The following is a 21,300-nucleotide window of genomic DNA, read 5'->3' on the forward strand; positions in this document are numbered from 1 at the left end:
GTCAGAGTTTTACATCACAGGACACAATGGAGGGAGGGCAGCGAGGTGGGACAAGGAACGGGTGGCGAGGAGGGTGTATTTACCTGTAGCAGTCCTTAATAGGGAATACCGGACATGTCTGCTGGGATGTTTGGAGTCCTAAGCTGTCACTAAAACAGCTTAAAACCAATTTTTGTTCTTCACAGCTCTCCTTTTAAGAGACGAATTCTTGCAGAAGGTTACAAAAGATGGTTTAATGGCAAGCTACTGTTCAGCTTGTTTCAGTGAAGTTTCCTTCATTCTCCCAAATCATTGATGCAGCTTCTTATTTCCCATCTTTAAAATGTCAATCTTCTGCTAGAGATCAAACCAAAACACAAAGCAGGGCAACCAATGGAAACAATCAAACCATTTTTTTTTTAAGTTTTCATTTATTAAAGTTATGAACAAAGAGACAAATAAGTTATAATATTTTTATTTGTTAGAATTCTATCAGTGTTTGAACATTAATGTTTAGAGAGCTAGTACAATTTTCTACTTTCATGGCTAGCCTTTGACAAACCCATAGAAACAGCTGTCTCTCTCCAAGGATCGGAACATAATACTGAAGGGGAGGTGTTGATGTTGTCTCACAAGACAGTTAGCAATGAAAGTGTGCACCTTAAGGTTTTTTTTTCTGTTATGGTATATCATTACATATAAACTCTTTAAAAATATACTTCTGTCAAATACCTTGACAACTACTATGTACACTACAAAAATAAATTTTCATATAAATAAATTATATGGCATACATTTATCTTTGTAACTGAAAACAGCATACAGCCACGCCAACTGAGACCAAAATGGCAGTCTGGAAGAACCACTGATTTTTTTTTTCCTTTTAAAATCCTCTAAGAGCTATGATGAGACCTGTAGTGTAAAATGTTATATACTCTTTTTTTCCTATTTAACATTAGTAAGCACTTTATACAGATCAAACTCCATTAATGTAAAAACATTAAACTGTAATAGTGTTTTTTTTTTTCAATAGACATAAAAATCCCTGCATTTGTTATCCACTGGCATAACAATAATGAAAGAAAAAAAGTTTTATATTACAAAAATATAAATATCGCAATTGAACTTTGAAAACAAACAAACAAACAAATAGAAAAATTTTTTTGTAAATGAATAAAATAGTTGCCAGCTATGATTCTCTCCGCTACTGCCAATGTGACATTGGGAGAAAAAAAAGAACAAAAACAAAACAGAACAACCTATTTCACGCAAGCAGCTGATGTAACATGATGGACATAATGATGGAAGCTGCAAAGACTTCTGGGAATAGCTACATTTGTTGTACCGGAAGTAATATAAAAAAAAAAAAAAAAAATGGAGGTAAACTGAGGTGTGGAGGGGATGAGTGAAGTGGTCACAGGGGCCTAAGTTTGGAACTGAGGCAGAAGCGGGTGGGGGGGGGGGGTTACAACTATGCAGACATAGACAAACAGGCACATATAAATTGGCCATTGCTGGTAGAGAGAGGTGCTGGTGGTGTAAACTCTGACCCCTGAGGCTCTGAGCTGTGCCATTTGGCAGTGGTGGTGGTGGAGTCCCAATTAGTGTCATGGCGTTATGATGTGGATTTTTACAAGCTGAGGTCAGTGGGGATGGCTGAGGCCAAATTGGGGCCAGTTGTCTTTACTGTCACTAAAGGAGAGCTGAGACAAACTATGAGGATAGACTCATGCACGTTTCTACACACACACACACACACACACACTACAATGAGACACACAAAGAGCACATCGTCAGGCCATATAGGGCTTAGCCCTTAGCAGGCTGTGTGGATTAGCTTATTGGGTGTACAGAAATAAAGAGCTACTTGAGGCAAGATATTCCTGTGTATGTAGTTTAAAAGCAGTCAAGTGCGAAGTTGAGTAGGGCCATACAGTATACAGTCTGAGCTTTAGCTTATCCACTAGACATAATGACTTTGGGTGCAGAGCAAAGCACCCTGTATTGACCCTGTTCCAGAATCAGTAATGTGAATGTCCCTGTAATGGTAGAGTGAGTTTCTGAGGTGAGTTTATTGCTTGTATACAGTCAGTATACAAGCCGGAACCTGTTTTGAGCCTGCTAGGGTTAAACAATACATAACCTCTTACAGTAAAACACAACCAGAGAGCAGCCTAACACACAGTGACACAAAGCTGAGAGCAGAAACAGGTTCCAATGCAGAGGCCATAACAAACAAGACAAAACAAATAAACAGAAACAAAACAAACAAACAAACAAAAAAAAAAAAACAGCTTAAAATTTCTTCATATCTGCTCATCTTAAATAGCACGCATAGCGTGTCAAGTTAAACAGTAATTGTTTCATAACTACCACAGGTTTGTGATAAAAAATTAATACTTTAACATGCGTACCTTTATACAATAACCCACACACTCACGCACACACACACACACACGCACGCACACACACAAACACAAGTATACCAAAGCCCTGTTTGATAATTCTAACAATTTCCCTCATGTTTTAAATGAGTGCAAATTAGTTAGTCTGTTTTGAGGATGTATCTGATGTATAAGCCAGAAAGTAATGGGGCTGTTTCACATCACACAGTCCTGCACACATCTACTGTGCAGCAACACAAACACACACACAGGCATACATATACGTAGACAGATCACTTCTTTTGTTTAAAAAGAGATTTGCATAGAGATATAAATGTATATTATTTAAAAAATACAATTTGAGCAGCAACAGTGAATGCTGACAGGTATTTTTGTCTAGATGAAGCTTCCTAATGGCACAGATCCACAGATGAGTGAACAGTAATCAGAGATCTATCTCTCTCTCATACACACATGCATGCAGACACATACACACACACACACACACACACACACACACACAAGCCGTATAAAATGGCAACCCCAGTCTGTTAACATGAGGAGTTGTATAGCTCCTAAAATTATAGCTACTTTTTGTTCATATTTACATATGTGTACATCTTTTAAATATAGATAGAATTATCTAAGACAATAGTCCACTAGGTTACAGTAAGAATGAGCACCATGACGGAAACACTGGCTGGAGTTGAGCCAGGCTGAGCTATGCAGAGCTGGGCTCTGTCAGACCAGGTCAGCTGCTTAGTAATAGAGAGGAGTCCATCTTTGGCCGTTGTACTTCCATTCTCCACAACTGGAAAAGTGAAAGTGTATTCTATAGTCAGTAATTTATGATTAAGCAAATACAAACAGACCATAGTGTCACACATGGATCTACTTAATTAGCTAAAAACCCACCTCAGCTAGCCCGTCTGCCATGGTAGCTGTCGGCTGCCTCAAACTCCAAGTCTTGGAGCTCCATGGCTTCCACTTTGACCCCTCTGGTCCCCAAAGGGGTCTCCAGTGGCACGTGTGGATCCTGGAAAGCAGGCTCCGGCCCTGATGGGCAGTAACTGTCTGTTGCAGTGTATCCTGGGTAAGAGGAAGTGGGAGGGCTCTGGTTGGGCAAGGGGGCTGGGTGAACAGCAACAGTGACAGAGGCTGACGCCGTTACTGTGGTGATGGGTTGGCAATACGGGGTGGGGTTGGGGTGGTGGTGAGGGAGGTGGTGAGGTTGAGGGTTGTGGGAAGAGCGGACTCTATGGCCCGCTGAGTGCTCTCTATGGCCGTGTGAGCCATAATGGCCCCCAGCCTCAGTAGCTGTTTCAAAAGCGTCCATGCGCGGGCGGGCTGGGGGTGGGGCCTGCCAGTGCCGCTGGCTCTTGGGGTTCCTGCTGCTGTGGCGCTGAGCTGCCCCTGACCCAGAGTCACAACCCTGAGAGGAGACAGACAAGAGCAAGACAATAAGATATTTATATCTGCTAGAAACAAGAAAATCTGCTATGAGAGGAATATCATACAAGCACACAGTGGAGATTATTTGCTTACCGAAGACACTGTGTAGGCCGGAGGATCAGGCTGTCTGGCTGAGCACCTATGACTCGATCCTGTTCTCCTTTCTTCCTCCGGCCTGGACGCTCTGCCTCTGCTGGACTGGTGGTGGTACTGCTGCTCCTCTGCTCGAGGTGGCGCTCTGCGTGAGGGCAGGTTGTAGTTCTGCAGCTCCTGACTGATACCAGACACAGTGGTGTTAGAGCTGTACTCTGAGTCAGATGAGTCTGAAGCAGCACCAGAAGTGGTGGCCCCAGTGGTGTGATGAGGGCGGACTGAGAAGTGGATGACGTGAGGTGGGGCTTCCGGTGACGGGGTGGGTAAGCGGCTACGGCCATCAACAGGTGATACCTTAAGGGTGACACGAGAGAAAGTGAAAAGGTTGTGGTAAGAGTCTTGAACTAAGCAGTTAGGGAATCCAATGAAAGAACGCCTATCAAAAAAAAAAAAAAAAAAAAATCACTGATATGATTTTTTTTAAAACTACACATTTTACACTTAACTTTGATTTTCAGAGTTGTATTATTGAGCCCTTACCTCTGGATAGGGTCCAAAGTATGATAGCAACACTGGAAGGAGAACCAATCCATTCAGTACTCCAAGTACTGTGAGGATGGCCAACACAGCAAAGAAATACCTGAAACAGAAATGCAAAAAGAGTTCAGTAAGGGAGAAATTTAACTAAAGACAACATACAAGGATGAAACTGAAACACTATATGCGAAAAACTACATTTGCTAACCCTCTTTATGTGACACAACATGAAAGCATTTACCAAAAGGTATATGATATAGCAAACAAATTGGGTAATTTCACAATGGGAACAAAAACACAGACAAGAAGAGAAGCATAGCAAGTGAATAAACAAAGAAAATACCTGTGCAAACCACAGAGGTTTAGACATGGGGAGACGTGCAAAATCAACCAAAAAAATCACACATGCCCAAAATAATACTTCTACAAAGACACCCAGGCCACTCCTTAAACACACACACACACACACACACACGCACGCACACACACACACAAACACACACACATACATATGTATGTATACACACACACACACACACATATACATATATATATATACCCCCCACAGACAGGCAGGCATGCGTTGTGGTTTTGAGGAGCAAAACAGAAATGTACCTTGTGTGTTTCTAGGTCCTGCCAAAGAGGGTTAGTCTTAAAGAAGCCGCAGAGAGAAAAGAAAGAGGAAGCATAATTAGCCAGCGCTGGTTAATTCAAAGGCGCAAGAGGAAAGGGGGAACAAAGTGGGGGAGGTTATTGGGGGCGAGGGTACTCTCTCTTGGGTGTGTGGTGTATAAGCAAACATGTAGAAAACAAAGCAGTGAGGAATGTGAAGGGAGGGAGTGGGGGGGGGGGGCAAAAGAGGACAGGGGCCTCTCTCTCTTCTCTGGCTCTAAAATAGAGAGAGAGGGAGAAGCAAACAAATGAAGTGAAGGGTATAGAATTTAAACAATTTAGTCTAGGAAGAAGAGAAGGGGACCCTCAGAGCGCCACCCCTCCCTGGCCTCTCTCCCTCTCTTTTATTTCTTTTTTTCCCTCCGTCTTCTCTGCCTCACTTTTCTCTCCCTCCTTTCTAGCTAAGCCCCTGTGAAATTCCCGGCCACTCCACAATCCCCTCCGTCTAATTAAATCTCCAATGTATCAGGTAAGACCCCCCCCCAATCTCCAATACAGCTCCCTTCATTAGCGAAGGCTTTCCTCCTCATGCAGTTCTCCAGAGGAAGCTCTCAGGTGATCGCGGCCACACCGCATCTAACTCTTGACTGTGTTTGTTTGTGAATGTGGGCTTAATGGAGTACGGATGTGCTGGCATGCTTTGCAGCCACACTAAATTCTCATTTGTAACAAATCTGTGTACATGCATTTATAACAGAATATGTGTGTGTTTGTTTGGGTGTGGAGGGGGGGCTATGTTTGTGCAGAAGAATAGGAGCACTGGTCCTTGTCTAGCCAGCATGGGTGGCCTCACTCCCCATGTGGAACCAACAAGGACGAGACCTGATGACAAGATATTTTTAAACAGCGCTCTTGCTGGAACAGTGATGTGATCTGAGAACAGGACCACATGCTGTGAGTTCAGTCGGTGGTGAATTGTGCAGACGGATAGACTATCACACGATGAATCAATTCCTGGATGCTAGAGAAAATAACACATCCCCTAAATCAGGTCTGTTGTCATATTCCATTACTTCTACACACACACTTTTAACATTTATATGGTATAAACCTATCCACCATCTGCTTTTATCAGATCACAGGTGTAAATAAAATTATTTTACGCCATCCATATGGTTTGGATTGCCGTACACACCAGGATGGGTAAATGCCAAGTCACTATTGGACAGAATATGGACATACTTGTAGGCCTACACATGCACGCGTGCAGCCCACATACCAGGGTGAGTGCCCCACTAGGCTGTTTAGAGTGAAAACATTCACAGGGCAGACGGGGAAAGTCAGGGAAACATTTCTTTTGGTGCAAGCAGAAAATACGAGCTGGGCCTGTTGTTATTGCACCGTCTTGGGGCGCTGCTTTGTTTGCTCAGACAACAGCAGAACCTTTAAATGGAGGCCCACGACTGAGCCAGAAACCAGAGCACACCACTGGAGGTGAGGAGGGAAGGTCTATAGGCCTCCCTGCGTTTGTGTGTGCACATGTGTGTCTGTTTGTACACGTCCCTTTTTGAGTGTGTATCTGCATGTGCGCTCTCGCTGGCAGGCACGCCATCATTGACCCCCATGATTAAAAGGTCAGGGAGTCAGGGAGAGGAATAGTGTGTGTGTGTGTGTGTTTGTGAGGGGTACCGCGTGTGTACTTGTGTGCCTGTGTGTGCTCGAACACCACCCAATGCACATGACACATGAGTTTGTGCGCTCGCAGATCACGTGGACTTCATTGCTCCTTTCTCTTAAAAGGAGTAGGTCAGACAAATTCTGCAGCAAATTAAACCAACTGCTACCAAGAACGTGTGCATATGTAGCCACATAAGACTATTTAAGGCTTTAAATTGTACACTGAGCTCAGTGAAATCTTCCCATAATCTTCCAGGCTTGAGAATGTACAGAATCATTCATTTTCCTCCCTTGTATGACGGCTGGTTGTTACCTTCCTGTCTGAATGTTACAAGAGGACACACACACACACACACACACACACACACACACACAAAAGGAGCCACCGACGCAGCGCCCCCACAGTGTGTCTGCTTTCATTTCCATTTCACCCATCTTTCCACAACTGCTCTCTTGCCCCCCACCCTGTTACTCCTTCCCATGCTTATAAATGTCTAGCAAGGGCAGTTAAACAACCTGACGGAGATTACAAAAGCCAGAAGACTTTCCTGTTCCCTCTCCCCCTCGCTGTTTTTCACTTGGCTTCTCTCTGCTTCTTCGTCTACCAGCCCTCCTCCTCTTTTTCTCCTGACCTTCAACTCTCATCCTTTCCCTGGTTTCCCCTAAAATGTCAGGCATGAGAGACATTAAAGGGGAGAAGAGAAGCATGAAATAAAAGACACAAGGGGAGAGGAAGGTGGAGAAAGATAAAGGCATTGTTTATGAAGCTTCTTGGAGATCAAGCCCCCATAAATTGAAAAAAAAAAAAAAAAGGGGGGGGGGGGACAACAAAACTAACTGGTATGTATATGGTAGCTGGAAAAAGGATGACGTTTACACAGAGGGGGTATGAAATGGAGATGCGGGTAGGAGACAAGAAAGAGAGGGATCAGAGGTAGAGAGAGGCCTTCATGCATGATTTGTATCTCAGGTAGATTCTTGTGTGACAAACAGGTTGAGGCATAGTCTCAACAGGCTACTAATGCCACTAAGACACTGTGCAATAACCTTTGTGAATCCGATACCATGTTGACAAACTCTTTTTTTCTCATGGGGTTTGATTTGGACTCACCTGACGATAAAGTCAAACTCTGAGCCAGCAAGCATTAGCACACCTAACAAGGTGGAAAATGCTCCATCAAGCACCGGAGCAAACATGTGCTCTAACGCCAGCAACGCCCGCTTGTGACGATCCCCTATAGCAGTTAAGAACGCCTACAAGACACACATACACAGAAACACAAACACGTCTTTTTTTAATCAAGGCTTCACAGTTTCAAAACTATTCAAACAAACACCGCCATCTAAACTTATATCTTTGTAGTGTCACTACTCTTTGTAATTGCTGGCATTAGTGAAGACATTACTATTGTCATTGGTACATTGGACTTAGAACATTTCAGAAAACAAATGAATGTGCGCCTACCAGGGCCACATGGACAGTGAACTCCACTCCGATGCCCACAGAGGCAATAAGAATGACCACAGGCACAGCACTCAGCTTGATTCCCATCAGCCCCATGAAGCCAAACAGCTCAACAGTCATGAGAGACAGAACCAACACCTGAAGGGAAAGGAATAGTTCTATTAGAAAGTCTGACCATTGACAAATCTATAAGAAAATGATTTTAGATTTCAAATTAAACACAGAAAATGACAGATATATAGTAAATCCGCAAAGCGGAAAAGCGGTGGAAGATGTATGGATGGATATAGTAGATCCAGAATGAATAGATAGATATAGATATCTTCAGAAATTATACTAATTTGTATGATCTGTTTTACTCCTGAACACCTGCCTTCTTCTGGAAAAAACTCATTTTTGTTTGTGATCCTTAAATATATCAAAGAAAAGAAAAATCTCCTATCATTAGAAAGTGTTAAAAAAAAAAAATCAAAACAAAACAAAATCTGGTGTGACAGAGCTGGAAAATATTGGTGGATCTCCTTTTTCCTCCTTTTTTTTTTTTTTTCTTATTCTACAATATGAGATAAAATTCATTGCATGTGGCGGGAGAATGTACAGCTGACCTGCACTTTGAATGCACACAGGACAGATAAGCGGCAGTAATACAAGAGGATGATATGGGTGAGTGTCTGTCTTATAGATGTGTTAGGTGTGTGTGTCTCTCTGTGTGAGAGTGGAGGTTACAGAGCAGAGCAAGCCAGGAGCTGGGAGTAAATGCCAATATCAGCTGACAGGTGTCAGATTACATGAGGCCCAAATCCTTTGAAGAGGGTTGAGGTGGGCATTGGGGGGTGGGAGGTGTACGAATATGTGTGGGCACATATACAAGTGAGCAAGCAAAGTATCCACATGTGGGAACCATGAGGGGAAATTTCTGCACCCTGTTTATATTTATTTATTTTCCTGCCTACACCCACCCCCCCAATGCCTGTCTCACTCTCTCTCTCTCTCTCTCTCTCTCCCACTCTCAACCCAACCGGTCGAGGCAGATGGCCGCCCCCCCCGAGCCTGGTTCTGCTCGAGGTTTCTGCCTCTTAAAGGAAGTTTTTCCTTGCCACTGTTGCCAAGTGCTTGCTCATCGGGGGTCTGTTGGGTCTCTCTAAATAAATTTATAAAGAGTTTGGTCTAGACCTGCTCTATATGTAAAGTGCCTTGATGTAACTTTGTTATGGCGCTATACAAATAAATCTGATCTGATATATATATATATAAATGGTTAAACTTCTCCTTAACTCGTCTTTGAACATGGGGTCACCTCCTCCTCTGCTTAAGGGCTCGGGTGGCCTGGTCACTGCCTGCAGTAAAATACAACCCAACAGAGAGAAAAACCAGAGTGCTCTGTGTATGTGTTTCTGTGTGAATGATGTACCTGTGTGTTTACACATTCATGCTGTATGTGTGTGAGTATATACATGTTGTGTGCATTTGCGTGTATCCTTGGAAACTTGGGAGATGATGGGAGAGGAGGAGGAGGGTGAAGGATGGAAATAAAATCTAACTCTTTATAGGTTGAGAGTGGGAGCAAGTTGCTTGAGCAACTTTGTGTCCTTTCTCCATTTATTTCAGCGTCGATGTCTGGGAGTGTTGGACTAGACTAAACAGACCGGCCCTGAAAAAACAGGACAAGATAAACACTGGTGACTGGGCTACAATAACACACAGCAGCCCCTTGTCCTCTCCGACTGTCTCCTTCTCTGATATGCCTTGCGGACCACACATAGAAATCAGCACAGGATATGAGGAGAGAGTGAAACAGTACATTTCATTCTTTCTTCTCCTTTTTGAGCAAGACATTATCAAAATGAGTCTACTGTCTTTTTAACTTTCATCAAACACTTACTATGATGCCGGCGGTCCACGGGTTGAGCAGAAATACGGCGCAGACCAGAAAGGTACAGGCTAGCACGACGCTGATGGACAGCAGGAGCCAGTGGCGCAGACTAACGTACTGCTCCCAGAACAGGAAGGGGTAGCCATTGGGGTACGACGGCAAGCCTTGTCTGCTGTAGTTGCTGCAAATAGCCCGCACACTCTCGATGGCCTCCACAAACTGCGGCGTCTCCCGGAGCCCGTTGAGGTAGAAGGGGAACTGTGCGTATTCGATGGGCTCGGCAGCCGGGACTGAAGGTAGAGACAACGAAAAGTGACGTGAGTTTGTAGGCAAGAAAAGAAAAAAAAAAAAAATCAACTTGATAATAATTTAACTGTAATCACCACATTATTTTTAACCAGCGACATCTAAGATATCTGCAGACGATATTTGTCTTTTCTTAATAACTAAAATTATTTCTGCAGATAGGTGAAATGATCAGATGGTTAAGCTAAACCACCAATATCAAGGTTTCTCCTCCCTAATCCAACCTCATTCCAAGAGTAGCTACATCTGTGAGCAAGTGTGTGTGTGTGTGTGTGTGTGTGTGTGTGTGTGTGTGTGTGTGTGTGTGTGTGTGTGAGTGCGTGTGTGTGTGGCTGGGGTGGGCGGAGCAGTGTGAAACAGAGCTCCATTGACTCAAGCCCAGCCAGTCTGTGGTCCAGTCGGGCTAATGAGGGCCTATCAGTTCCAGACACAGCAAAGTGTCAGGGCTAACGTTGATTCACAATAATTACAATGTCAGAATCACCGCCATTACCACACCCTAAACTCAGCACTGACACATAAAGCATAATATAGATGCATAAGCACGCATAACTGTCTGCCCTTCTAATACAAAGTCCTCTTTAGTGCAAGCAAAGCAATGCATTTATTGAGCTAGTTTTTCACTGCGACAATGGCAGGCCAAAATCTTTTGACCTATTTTCCTCCTGCCTATCTAATAAAAAAATACTTGTCGTCGCTCTGTCTGGTGTGAGTGTGTATATTCCACAGCGCCTCCTGGGTGAGAGAGGAGAACTTGCTAACATGATGTGGCTCATTAGAATCTCGACCATCAATTTCCATTAGGATCCAAACTGGCTCCCACCCAACACCAATCTGCTCCGGGGAGCTCCCGCACAGTTGAGCACTTCACACTGCTTTTCCAATCATATTCCCTCCCTGTAAAGTACTTCCTGCTTGTTATCCAATTGTGCCAACCACCCAAAGCCCAGTCTCTCCTTGTTATCCAATCATTTTCTGCTCCCGTGGAGCACTTCCTGCCTCGTACCAAATCACAGGCTGAAACAACATGGCTGCACTTTTTATTTTTTATTTTTATGTGAGTTACAGTCTGTCTGTGTGGTAGGGAAACGAGAACAGGGTGTGTGTACTGTTTGGGGTCACTGAGTTTTAATAATGTTTGTGTATGTGTGTGTGTGTGTGTGTGTGTGCGTCGGTATAATGCAAGGCCCCATGGTAGCCAAGATTATAGCATTCACCACAGGCACCATTATAAGAACCACAGTGAGCCGTGTCTTGGTCCTCAGCCCTGCAATCTGAGCTAACGCATACACAAACCCACACACTTGCACGCACACACACCGCAGTGGTACAGTAAAGTCTACTACCTCTTTTAAAGCTAAGAGGCAGACAAGGAGCAATAACCCAAAACCCAAGAGGTAAACACAGCTCATATGTAGCAGCCATCTTATGGAATCTGAAAAAGTCACAGAGACGAATGAGCTCCACAAATGTTGAGGTTTAAGTTTCTTTCTAGATGCAATTTGTTCAGCTGTGCTGTGAAGCGGTTATGAACATCAGCATTTTACATTCCTGCGATGCTTCGTTTGTCGAAGCTAACAAAATTTTTACTGAGATTTTCTTCCATGCGTGAAAGGACAGGCATCCTATTATTATAGTTTACCATATTTTTGTGGAAAACGTTCTGACTTACTGCTGAGGCGTGTCTCGGGGATGGAGTCGGTGCGGTCGTGGAACCACTCAGGAGGGTGTGGGCGAATGTTAGCCTGCGAGGCGGCGTATGCCACAGGGTCGTTGCTGACCCAGGCCGTTAGGTAAATGTAGAAGGCCCCGGGGTTGATGATCCCATCTGCATCCACAAGCCTCTGACGTGTGAGCTGAAAATAGGAGAAGAGAATATTAACATTCATTCATTCATTTATTGCTTATCTGTTTCCGGATTGTGGGGGTGCTGGAGCCAATCCCAGCTCACTCTGGGAATATTAACATCATTAACATTAATTATAATGATTAAATGTTAGTACCATAAATATTGAGAACATTCAATCCTGCTTTTCTGTATTCAAACATAAATTTCAGACACACATCAATGTGCATTTTAGCAGGGTAAAATTAGGCCCTCCATATTTCTACTAAGCTAAGCAAAATGTTTAAATTCAAAAATGGAATTATTGGTGAATGGAAAATGTGCTTCTGAGGTTTTAAAAAAAATAAGTGGAGCCTGCATATGAAACCATAATGCAGCCGTCAAGTATACATTGGACACGAATAGGTATTGTGGAAATGGGATGTGTTGAAGGGAAACATTCTACAGGTGAGCCAACCACAGACATGCTTATTTATACACATGCATGAGTGCAAGAGAACGGAGCAGCTTTCAAAATAAGAGTCAAATATTAGGCCCTCTCTCTTTCCAACCAAAGAAAAATCAACAAGTCAAACACTAGTCGTCTTTCTGAAAATTCCCGTACCTCTCATCACAGCTTCCCAGAATTATCATGCCACATTAAAACATGGAAAAAGCTGAATCAGCTTCTCCCTTTACATACAGTAGATATTGGCTGGCCAACCCGAGGCTCAGTGTCCTGACCACTCTGAATAAATTTGTGATGAAAGCCCTCGCAGAGCGTTTCTGTCAAAAAGCAGCTGCTGCCGATGAATGCACCACCAAGACCTCCTCAATTTAGTCACGTAAATATTTGTGAGACAGTATGTTTTACCTTTTCCATGGTTTAAGTTGAACAAAATTTATGAATATAATTGAAATATTATAGTTGTTTTCATTTTGGGGTTTTTTTTTTTTTTTTAACAATGTCCGTCTGCTGGCCAATTTGGTCCAGGCTGAAATGTCTCAACTGCCGTCAACACTGATATATCCAGATGACTTTTTCCAGAGGAACGCGTGTTATAAAGTGAAATATCGAAACAACTATCAAATGGATTAGCATTGAATCTGGTATAGAAATTTTCACTTTCATCAAGATGAAGAGCAATAAATTAACTTTTCCAGGTTAAAATTTCCATTTGACAGCTTGTCAGCAAGTTGATGTTAGCATTTGGATTAAAGCACTGCTACGCTTAAGTGTAGTCCCAGATAGCTGCTGGTGTGGCTGCAGACTCCTGTTTATTGTCACAAGCCCACAAAAGTACAAAAAGTAATGCTCTGACATATCATAACATTACTGATATCAACACTTTGACAAACTCCATTAATATGACTTAGCACGATTCCCCTGTCAAACTCGTATTTCTGTCCATCTGTAAATTGTTCCAGAGCTCTGTTTCAGTCATTTTCTCTCATGGCTGTGGTGAATAAGCAGACAAGAATGGCTGTCTCGCCCAGAGCTGTTATTTTCACCCTCCCATGTGGAAGCGCAGGAGTGCAGCTTAACATTGCTACCTCCTGAGAGGTAAAACCATTACACACACTGCTCTGTCACTCTCCTTTCTAGGAATCATAAATCCCTTCTTCACAGAGGCAGAGAAAGTTTTGGGGGTGAAGCTGGACTCATGGGGTTCAGTAGATGAAGAAAGGCATAGTGTGGGGTGTGGGTTGTGGGTTGAGGGGGGGCCGGGTAGGGAGAGAAAAATTGCTTGAGTTAACGTAACAATAAAAAAATTGGCTGGAGTCCCTGAGCGCGTCTGTATGCAGTTAACCTGGTTGTTAACACTGAAGGAAATGCCACCCAGCAAATGGAGGAGAGCTATAAAAATAACACAACATCTGTACAAATGTTGCTCACACTTGCGTCTTCTGACCCCTACGGGTACCCAGAATGCCCGGCGCCACAGACCAACCCGAACCCTGAGAAGAAAAGAGCCCTTGATAGCGTCAGCGTGGCCTTCCTTCCCTCTTTCAAGCTTTCCCACTCCTGTTTTCTGTACCCACCTCCTGTGTTCACTCAAAATCTTTATCTCTCTATCCCTCTTTTTCCCAAACCACACACATACGCACACACAAACCCCCACATCCATATGAGTCCTGGGACAGGCCATAAGGAATGAATGGTCGCCTGGCACAGAGAGAAATGTTCACAGCGACAGATCAAAGGCAGAACACCTCTCCTCGGATCCATGGAGTGGCATATCAAAATAAAACATCTAGCGCTGCAATTTGCCAGGGTTAGGGAAAGATCTGGTCCTCATTTCGAGGCACAAAAGAACAGCTACTGCTTGTAAGTGCACAGACAACAGACAACAGCAGGACACACACTCAAAATATACGCATGTACACACAGAGCCGCCTCAAAGAAACCACGTGTTTCAGCTTCTCTCATTCAAAGAGGACACAGCAGTGGAGCACGGAGGGAGGGAGAGGGAAGGAGGAAGAGGCAGACAGAGAGCAAGAGTGATAGTGCGGGCAGGAGTAAGTGAAGGGGCAGAGAGCGAGCGGGAGGGAGGAGGGGGTCAAGGGAGAGAGCCGGATTCCAGAGGATCTGGATTGAATTTAACTGCGGGATACGCAACAATTGTATGTCTTCAAGCTGTCACGGGAAGCCCAGGCAGCTCTGCCGGCGGCCCCCACGCCTCACGGCAAATACAATTCCCTCACAGACACAGGAAGTGATGTCACAGGGCCGCACACCAGGCATGCCTCTGTTTCCTGTCAGACAGTGGAACGGATGGGAACAGTAGTGTGCTACTGCAAGGGAACTCAGTGGGCAAGAAAAAGAGCCCAAAACGGCTGAAAAGGACGTGATTCATCTTGTGTTTGGAGTTTGTGGAAGAATTTAGCTTATTGTTGTTTTTTTTGTTTTTTTTCCCAATTCCTTCCTATATTTTCTATCTTCTGTTTTCTCCGTTTCCTGCCAAGATATGCAGCCATGATACGATTTATTTTTTTTTGTTTTGTTTTGTTTTGTGATGGTACAAAGCCAAAAACAGCACAAAATACTTCAGCTTCGCACACTTCCAATAATCTTTTCCTCATCACTCTCTCACATTATCAACTTGTCAGCATCTTTCTGCTGACATAGATGAGGGTTGATTTGATCTCCATGTTCCTCTCTGGGCCTCCATCTGAGACCTCAGCTGTTTGACATTTGTCAATGCTAGATGTGGAACAGCCGCACTGGAGACAAGGCTCACTTCAACGGCACAATGTGAATTTGACAGGAGAATCCAGCCGCACAGTGAAGCCAATTAGCCCGACACATCATTTATGATTTATAATTTACGTTGATAATGAAGACATTAAAAAAAAAACAACAACAAAAAAAAAAAACACACACACATGAAAATATATTAAGAATAATGTTAAGTGTGATTATAAATCAGTGTTGTGGTGATTCCAGTTGGTTTAGATGATTCTAATTATTCTTTCCCATGGGACCTCAGAACCAAAGTGACTCATAATTTATAGACCAAAACGAGCCCTGCAAGAAGAATTTCTGTCGTTCAGCCATTCCTTTCATCTTCGCAAACTGTGGACTGTGACTGGAATCACTGATGTATCAGACCAAGAGGCTTGATGCTAATTAGAGCCCCCCCCCAAATTCCTATATATGCTCATCACGCACAGAAAGAAGATAGTTTCAATGAACAGCTAATAGTTTTTTCAGAGGCAGACTGAAGCCCCAGTGAGAGCTTTAAATTCCTGCGTTTGGTAAAGTCATAATGGGCAGTAAATGAAGACAGACCGAGAGAGAGCGAGAATGAGAAAAAAACTAATGCAAAGAGACAATTTTTAATATGGGCCCGTCTCTTCCAGCCCTAATTTATACAAAAACAAAACCAGCAGATTGTACTTGGAATGCCACAATAAAAGCTTGTCGGTATCAATACCACCGAAATTTCACAATCCTCCATAATAAATTTGACACTTAAGCGAAAAATAGAACACAACAGATGCTGCTGCATAGACAATTTGTCAACGCACACATGCTAACATTTCAGTTTGGGAAATTAATTTCAAGGGGATGTTGCTACTCCAAAGTTAACATTGAAACTCACGCACGATGAATTCTGTACACAATTTGGATATTGGGCTTGGGTCAAATTAATGACACATTCCTACACTGTACACATGTGTATAACACATAGGAATTTATTTCTTGTGTGCTGTTTTGAATGTATTGTTTTCTCTGTTTATTGCTGCTGACATGAGCCAATCATTTTCGATAATAAAAGTTTCTAGTCTAATCTACCACAATATAAAGAGTCCTGCTGCCCTCAGATTCCCATGGCATACAGTCAATTTGCCTCAACCAAAGTGGATTCAAATATAGTCTGTGTGCACTTTCACATGAACCGACCTGCTTGAAGTTGATCGGCTTGTCTCTGCGTCCCGTCTGCACCAACAGCTTGTATGCCAGGACGCCATCATCAGAACCATTCCTGTAGCTGTTGAGGGTGATGCGGCCAGCCTCCCAGTCCTTGTCAAATGCCTGCTGGAGACCTGCAGGAAACCACAACCAGACAGACTTGTTAGACATGGATGTTTGAAAAGGTTAAATACCCTGTTATCTTCATTCTTCCTCCACAGTACACTTACAAAGCCCATTCCACAAGAAAACACAACACGTTAACAACCAAGCACAGTACAATAGAACATGAACAACACTGGAGCCTAACCCTCACCCTTTAATAAGGGTGATGAATGTGATATTCTGATTCCAAACAAGTCTTCAAAAGCCCAGAATAGGCTTCTTTTGATGTAAAGCAATCATTAGGGGATATATTAGTAACATGTGTATTCTTTTCTATACTATTCTCTGATTCATGTGTGTCACCCCCCCCTCCCCCCCTCCTCTCTGCTCTCCCTCAAGGCCCACGCTGTGGTCCGTCTGAGGGAGATGCTGTTTCGGGTCTCGCTGTTTGGCTTGCCTGGCTCCAATTTGTCCCACCATTGCAGAACGCAATATCACACACACACACACACACACTCTTTCTCTTCCTCCCTCTCTCACCCCTCAGACTCTCTGTGTGGTTTGCAGCCGGCTCGCACAAAGCCTCACATAATCTGTTTTATTCTGAGGGGTGAGGCAGTGAGTGAAAACGAACAAATTGCCCGAGGGAGTTGACACGTAGTAGAAAGTATTCTTGTAATACTTTCATATTTCGTAGGAGCTGTCACTGCTGGGAATACAACAGAAAGCCATCCCAAAGTGAACCCTGTCACGATATAGAATTTATTTAAGTAGCTATAAAATATTATGGTGTAGTGCTTGTTATATGCCAAATATTTAAAATTTCTGAGTAATAAATGCCCAGGCGGCAGTGGTACGAGTTGGGTGATTCATTTGAATATCAGTGTTTGAGTCAAAAGGTTCTAACATACTCTACATTTCCCACAGCCTTACGCCATCAACCCCACTTGATTTTAATCTGCTACTGTCAATGTCCATTTTGCAATGCAACCCCCTTCTGAACTGCAGCCCAACATCTTGTCTCATGCACATCCATGTCAAAACTCTGAAGAAAATTGTGGTTTCAAAACTACTTCGCCAGAAGGTAAATTATTCCAGTGCATAAACTATTCTGAGTAGCTATAATAAAATGAGGAATTAATAACAATATTATCTGTCTAACACTGACTCTTAATCATGTTGCTACATCTGGCCCACTTGGCAGTCAAAAAAGAAAAGTTGTGATCCAAATCCAATTTAATTTGGGTGGTGCTTCCATATAAAGTTTAATTTTACCTTGCAGCCAGTCCCTGAAGTAGTGCAGCCACATGCGGGGCAGCTGTCCGTTGTCCTCCTTCAACACGTAGCGAACTGTGTGGAACCTCTGGTGGAGCTGGTGCAGCAGTGGCTGGTTCTGAGCGTAATCGGCCCGCTGCGTCACCACGTACATGTTGTAGAAGGAGAAGAACTTGAACTGGGCGCCGATGAAGTCGTACTCGCTGGTCTCTCGGGGCACGATGTCCGTCAACTCCAGGCCATCCCTCACCTGGGTGGTCCCATACAAACTGACACCCAGCAGGCAGAGGAAAAGCACGATTACAACAACCTGAAGACAGAAGGAATGAAAATGGACCTTCATCAATCAGTGCACAACGCAGAGTGATGGCACCCGGCGAGCAGATGGTGCAGCTTGGTAAAATCAGAGGGATTCAACAGTATAATGAAAAGACCAAACTTTGGCAAAACTAGTGGCAAACATATGTCACCACATGACTTCACTCCAGGAAGGCTTTGAGAGGCCTTTCTTGTATGGGACACAGATTGCTCATAACCAAAACCTCCAAGCCTCCCTCCACTTCATCTGCTCTTTTAAGTAACCATCCTATTCAAATTATCACCACAGTGAGTCAGTACTCCCAGTCAGTAATACCCTTACCTCACACAGAATTTGAAGCTGTCTCCCCTCTCTCTTTCACACAAACTCAAGCACAGGTGGACACTAAACTCACCTTGGTGGTGGGCTGCAGGAGGAATGGAGCATAGTGCTTCTCAGCAAAAGACGCTAAAGTCCAGCGTGAGCAGGGAGGCTCGATGCAACGCAGGCCAAGAGATGCTTCTCCAAGCTGGGACAGCAAGTCCCGTGTGGAGCTGTTGTTCTCTGGGCTCTGGCCGGTCGACGACGCCACATCCCCCTGAGGAACTGAGCTAGTACTTGAGGTTGGGGCAGCATGTGGAGGCGCGGGGTGATGATGGGAGAAGGTAGCAGAACCACGAGATCCACCGTTACTTCGGATCCCGCTGTTGTTGTTGTTGAGATTTCCATGATTGCTGCTGCTGTAATAGTCATTATTAGGGTTGCTCCTGCTTGGAGCCGGATTGATGGGCTGCACAGAGATCTGGGATCTGGGCTCAGCTGTTGTGTAAAAGGCCTGAGTTCGGGGGTCATACTCTGTCCTGAGCTGTACTGTAGACTGCATGGTGATTTCAGTCTGCTGTGCAAAGCCGTGGCTGCTGTACGAAGGAGGAGGGCTGCTGTAGCTCGGTGGAGGAGTGCGATATGAGGGAGGAGGGGTGTGATAGGACGGCGGAGGGCTGTAACGGCTCCCGTCTGCCCCATCCAGGTACGCCTGAGGCTCAATCTGAATTACACGATTGACACATGGGCTGTAAAGATAAAGACAGTGAAAAAAGTGTCCATGGATTGATGTTTGAGAATATGTATGAATTTAAAGGGAACATTTTAGCAAATCCGAATTTTTGGAAAGGTGATGGTATTCCAGAAAAGACAAAAAAAAACTATGAAATATAAAGCAGATAAAATCTGCTGAAAAAATCCTAACTTTTATTAGAACTGCGTTTCGGAGAGTCTGCCAACGACATGAAATACAGAGCGGAGACACAGGAACACAAGGGAATTTAATAGTGTGTTTGCACATCTGTGCAATCGCTGTGCCAATAAGCATGCTCTGACTGGCAGAATGGCTGAGTTTAATAGAGACTGTGACAGATAAACAGACAGTCAAACAACCAGGCAGCCCAGACGGGAACAGACGACTTAAACAGCAATTAGGTTTTGAATGAGTGGGATTAAGGTGACGATATCGCAGAGATGACCATGTTATTAAGTGATTAATTATCAGATCAGAGAAAAACATGGAAAGGATAACATTTGACAGAAAAACAATACATTTCATGACAAATTATGAAAGAGCTTGTTTGTCTGTCTGTGTGTGAGTGCACACCTGTAGAAGCAGCAAAAAATGTCAAAACGTCTGTCTTCTCGTCGGTAGAGGTCCATGCTGAGGATGGCGGGGAAGATGAGCAGCACCATGGCGAAGTTAAACACCACAACGACAGCAGCCTTCAGGAAACATGGAAAACATGATACTGTCTTATTGAAAAGGCGTTTTACCAAAGAAAAGAATGATTTGTTTGTGGACTGTCTTTCAGGAGAAAAAGCAGGTTCAGGTTTGTTGTGGAAAACTCTCAAAAAAAGTATCTTAAAATCAGTGACAGCTACTTTTCTTTTTATGTCACTGCATCTACATGCAGCCCAACAGCGACTTTCTCTCTACACAAACACTGTGAAACTTTAGATATGGCTTAAAATGACAAAATCCAAATAAGCTGGCTTCAGGGAAAAATGGCCTTTCAACACATTTTCAATTCCTTTCAAGACTAAAACTTAGTATACTCAGAAATAGTGAGGCATATGTGTGTGTGTAATAGAAGCCAGTACAGTGTTGTGGTTAAGTATTTGAAGGTGGTGCACTGGAGCAGAGGGTGGGGGTTGGGGTTAGGTTGGGGCCCTGCCCAGAGTACAATCTGGATCTTGCGTATTTGCCAGACCACTCACTACACACACTCACACACATATATATACACACACACAATCCTGTGTGTGTGTGCCAGACCACCCAAGGAGGCATGGGCCCGCGGGGCCTGAGGTGATGAGCAGGCGTTGTGGCTGTACAGACAACACACACCCCTTACACATACATACAGACAAGAAAATGCACACACACACACACACAAGTATCTGCTGCCAGCTTAAAAAACTCCTACTTAAACCACACCTTAACACCAACCAGACATACACACACACATCCTTGCCCTCCCTCATTCCACAGCTCACTACTCAGACGACAAAAAAGAGAAATAATCTGAGAGGAAAAAAAAAAAAAAAAAAGAGTAAAAAACCCTCTGTATATAGAGACAAGGATAATTAATTCTCAACTGGCCCACTAATGTCCAAACAGAGTATGACTCCACTGACACGCACACACACACACAGGCAAACAGACATATGTACGACCGCTCGCTGACCCCACAGTGGGGAGATTTATCATCACATCTGTCCACCGAGCGTGAATATGTGTGTGTGTGTGTGTGTGTTTTCATGTTATCTGGACAAGATTCCAGATTTTTTGTTCACACTGACGGAGGAAGGCAAATGAGACACATAACAGAGGAGACACAGAGAGAGATAGAGAGATAGAACCACAGAGGAGGCAACCACAGGAAGTTTTTAATGTTGATAAAGTGTTGTGCAATGTGTGTTGAGTGTTTGACTCTTCCATAACGAAATATGGATAT

The 21,300-nt window shown here is 43.7% G+C and overlaps 1 protein-coding gene across 2 annotated transcripts in view; it reads right to left on the minus strand.

Moving 5' to 3' along the window:
* Window positions 1–404: 404 nt before the first annotated feature.
* Window positions 405–21,300, minus strand: part of ptch1 (patched 1) — a 45,837-nt gene continuing 24,941 nt past the window's right edge. Inside the window, exons 13-25 of one of the 2 annotated variants that reach the window (XM_029509778.1) lie at window positions 19,947–20,065; window positions 19,288–19,368; window positions 19,052–19,233; window positions 18,714–18,934; window positions 18,001–18,310; window positions 16,612–16,754; window positions 12,051–12,234; window positions 10,082–10,362; window positions 8,200–8,337; window positions 7,846–7,988; window positions 4,449–4,548; window positions 4,133–4,262; window positions 405–1,939 (exon numbers count right to left, since the gene is read on the minus strand). In XM_029509778.1, the coding sequence (XP_029365638.1) occupies window positions 1,818–1,939; window positions 4,133–4,262; window positions 4,449–4,548; window positions 7,846–7,988; window positions 8,200–8,337; window positions 10,082–10,362; window positions 12,051–12,234; window positions 16,612–16,754; window positions 18,001–18,310; window positions 18,714–18,934; window positions 19,052–19,233; window positions 19,288–19,368; window positions 19,947–20,065 (2,154 nt within the window). In that variant the 3' untranslated portion in view covers window positions 405–1,817. Of the gene's footprint in view, window positions 3,175–3,278; window positions 3,796–3,908; window positions 4,263–4,448; window positions 4,549–7,845; window positions 7,989–8,199; window positions 8,338–10,081; window positions 10,363–12,050; window positions 12,235–16,611; window positions 16,755–18,000; window positions 18,311–18,713; window positions 19,369–19,946; window positions 20,066–21,300 lie in introns of both variants that reach the window. The other variant, XM_029509777.1, reaches the window with a different exon arrangement.

This window comes from Echeneis naucrates, chromosome 9, assembly GCF_900963305.1.
Source record: "Echeneis naucrates chromosome 9, fEcheNa1.1, whole genome shotgun sequence".
NCBI classification, from domain to species: domain Eukaryota; kingdom Metazoa; phylum Chordata; class Actinopteri; order Carangiformes; family Echeneidae; genus Echeneis; species Echeneis naucrates.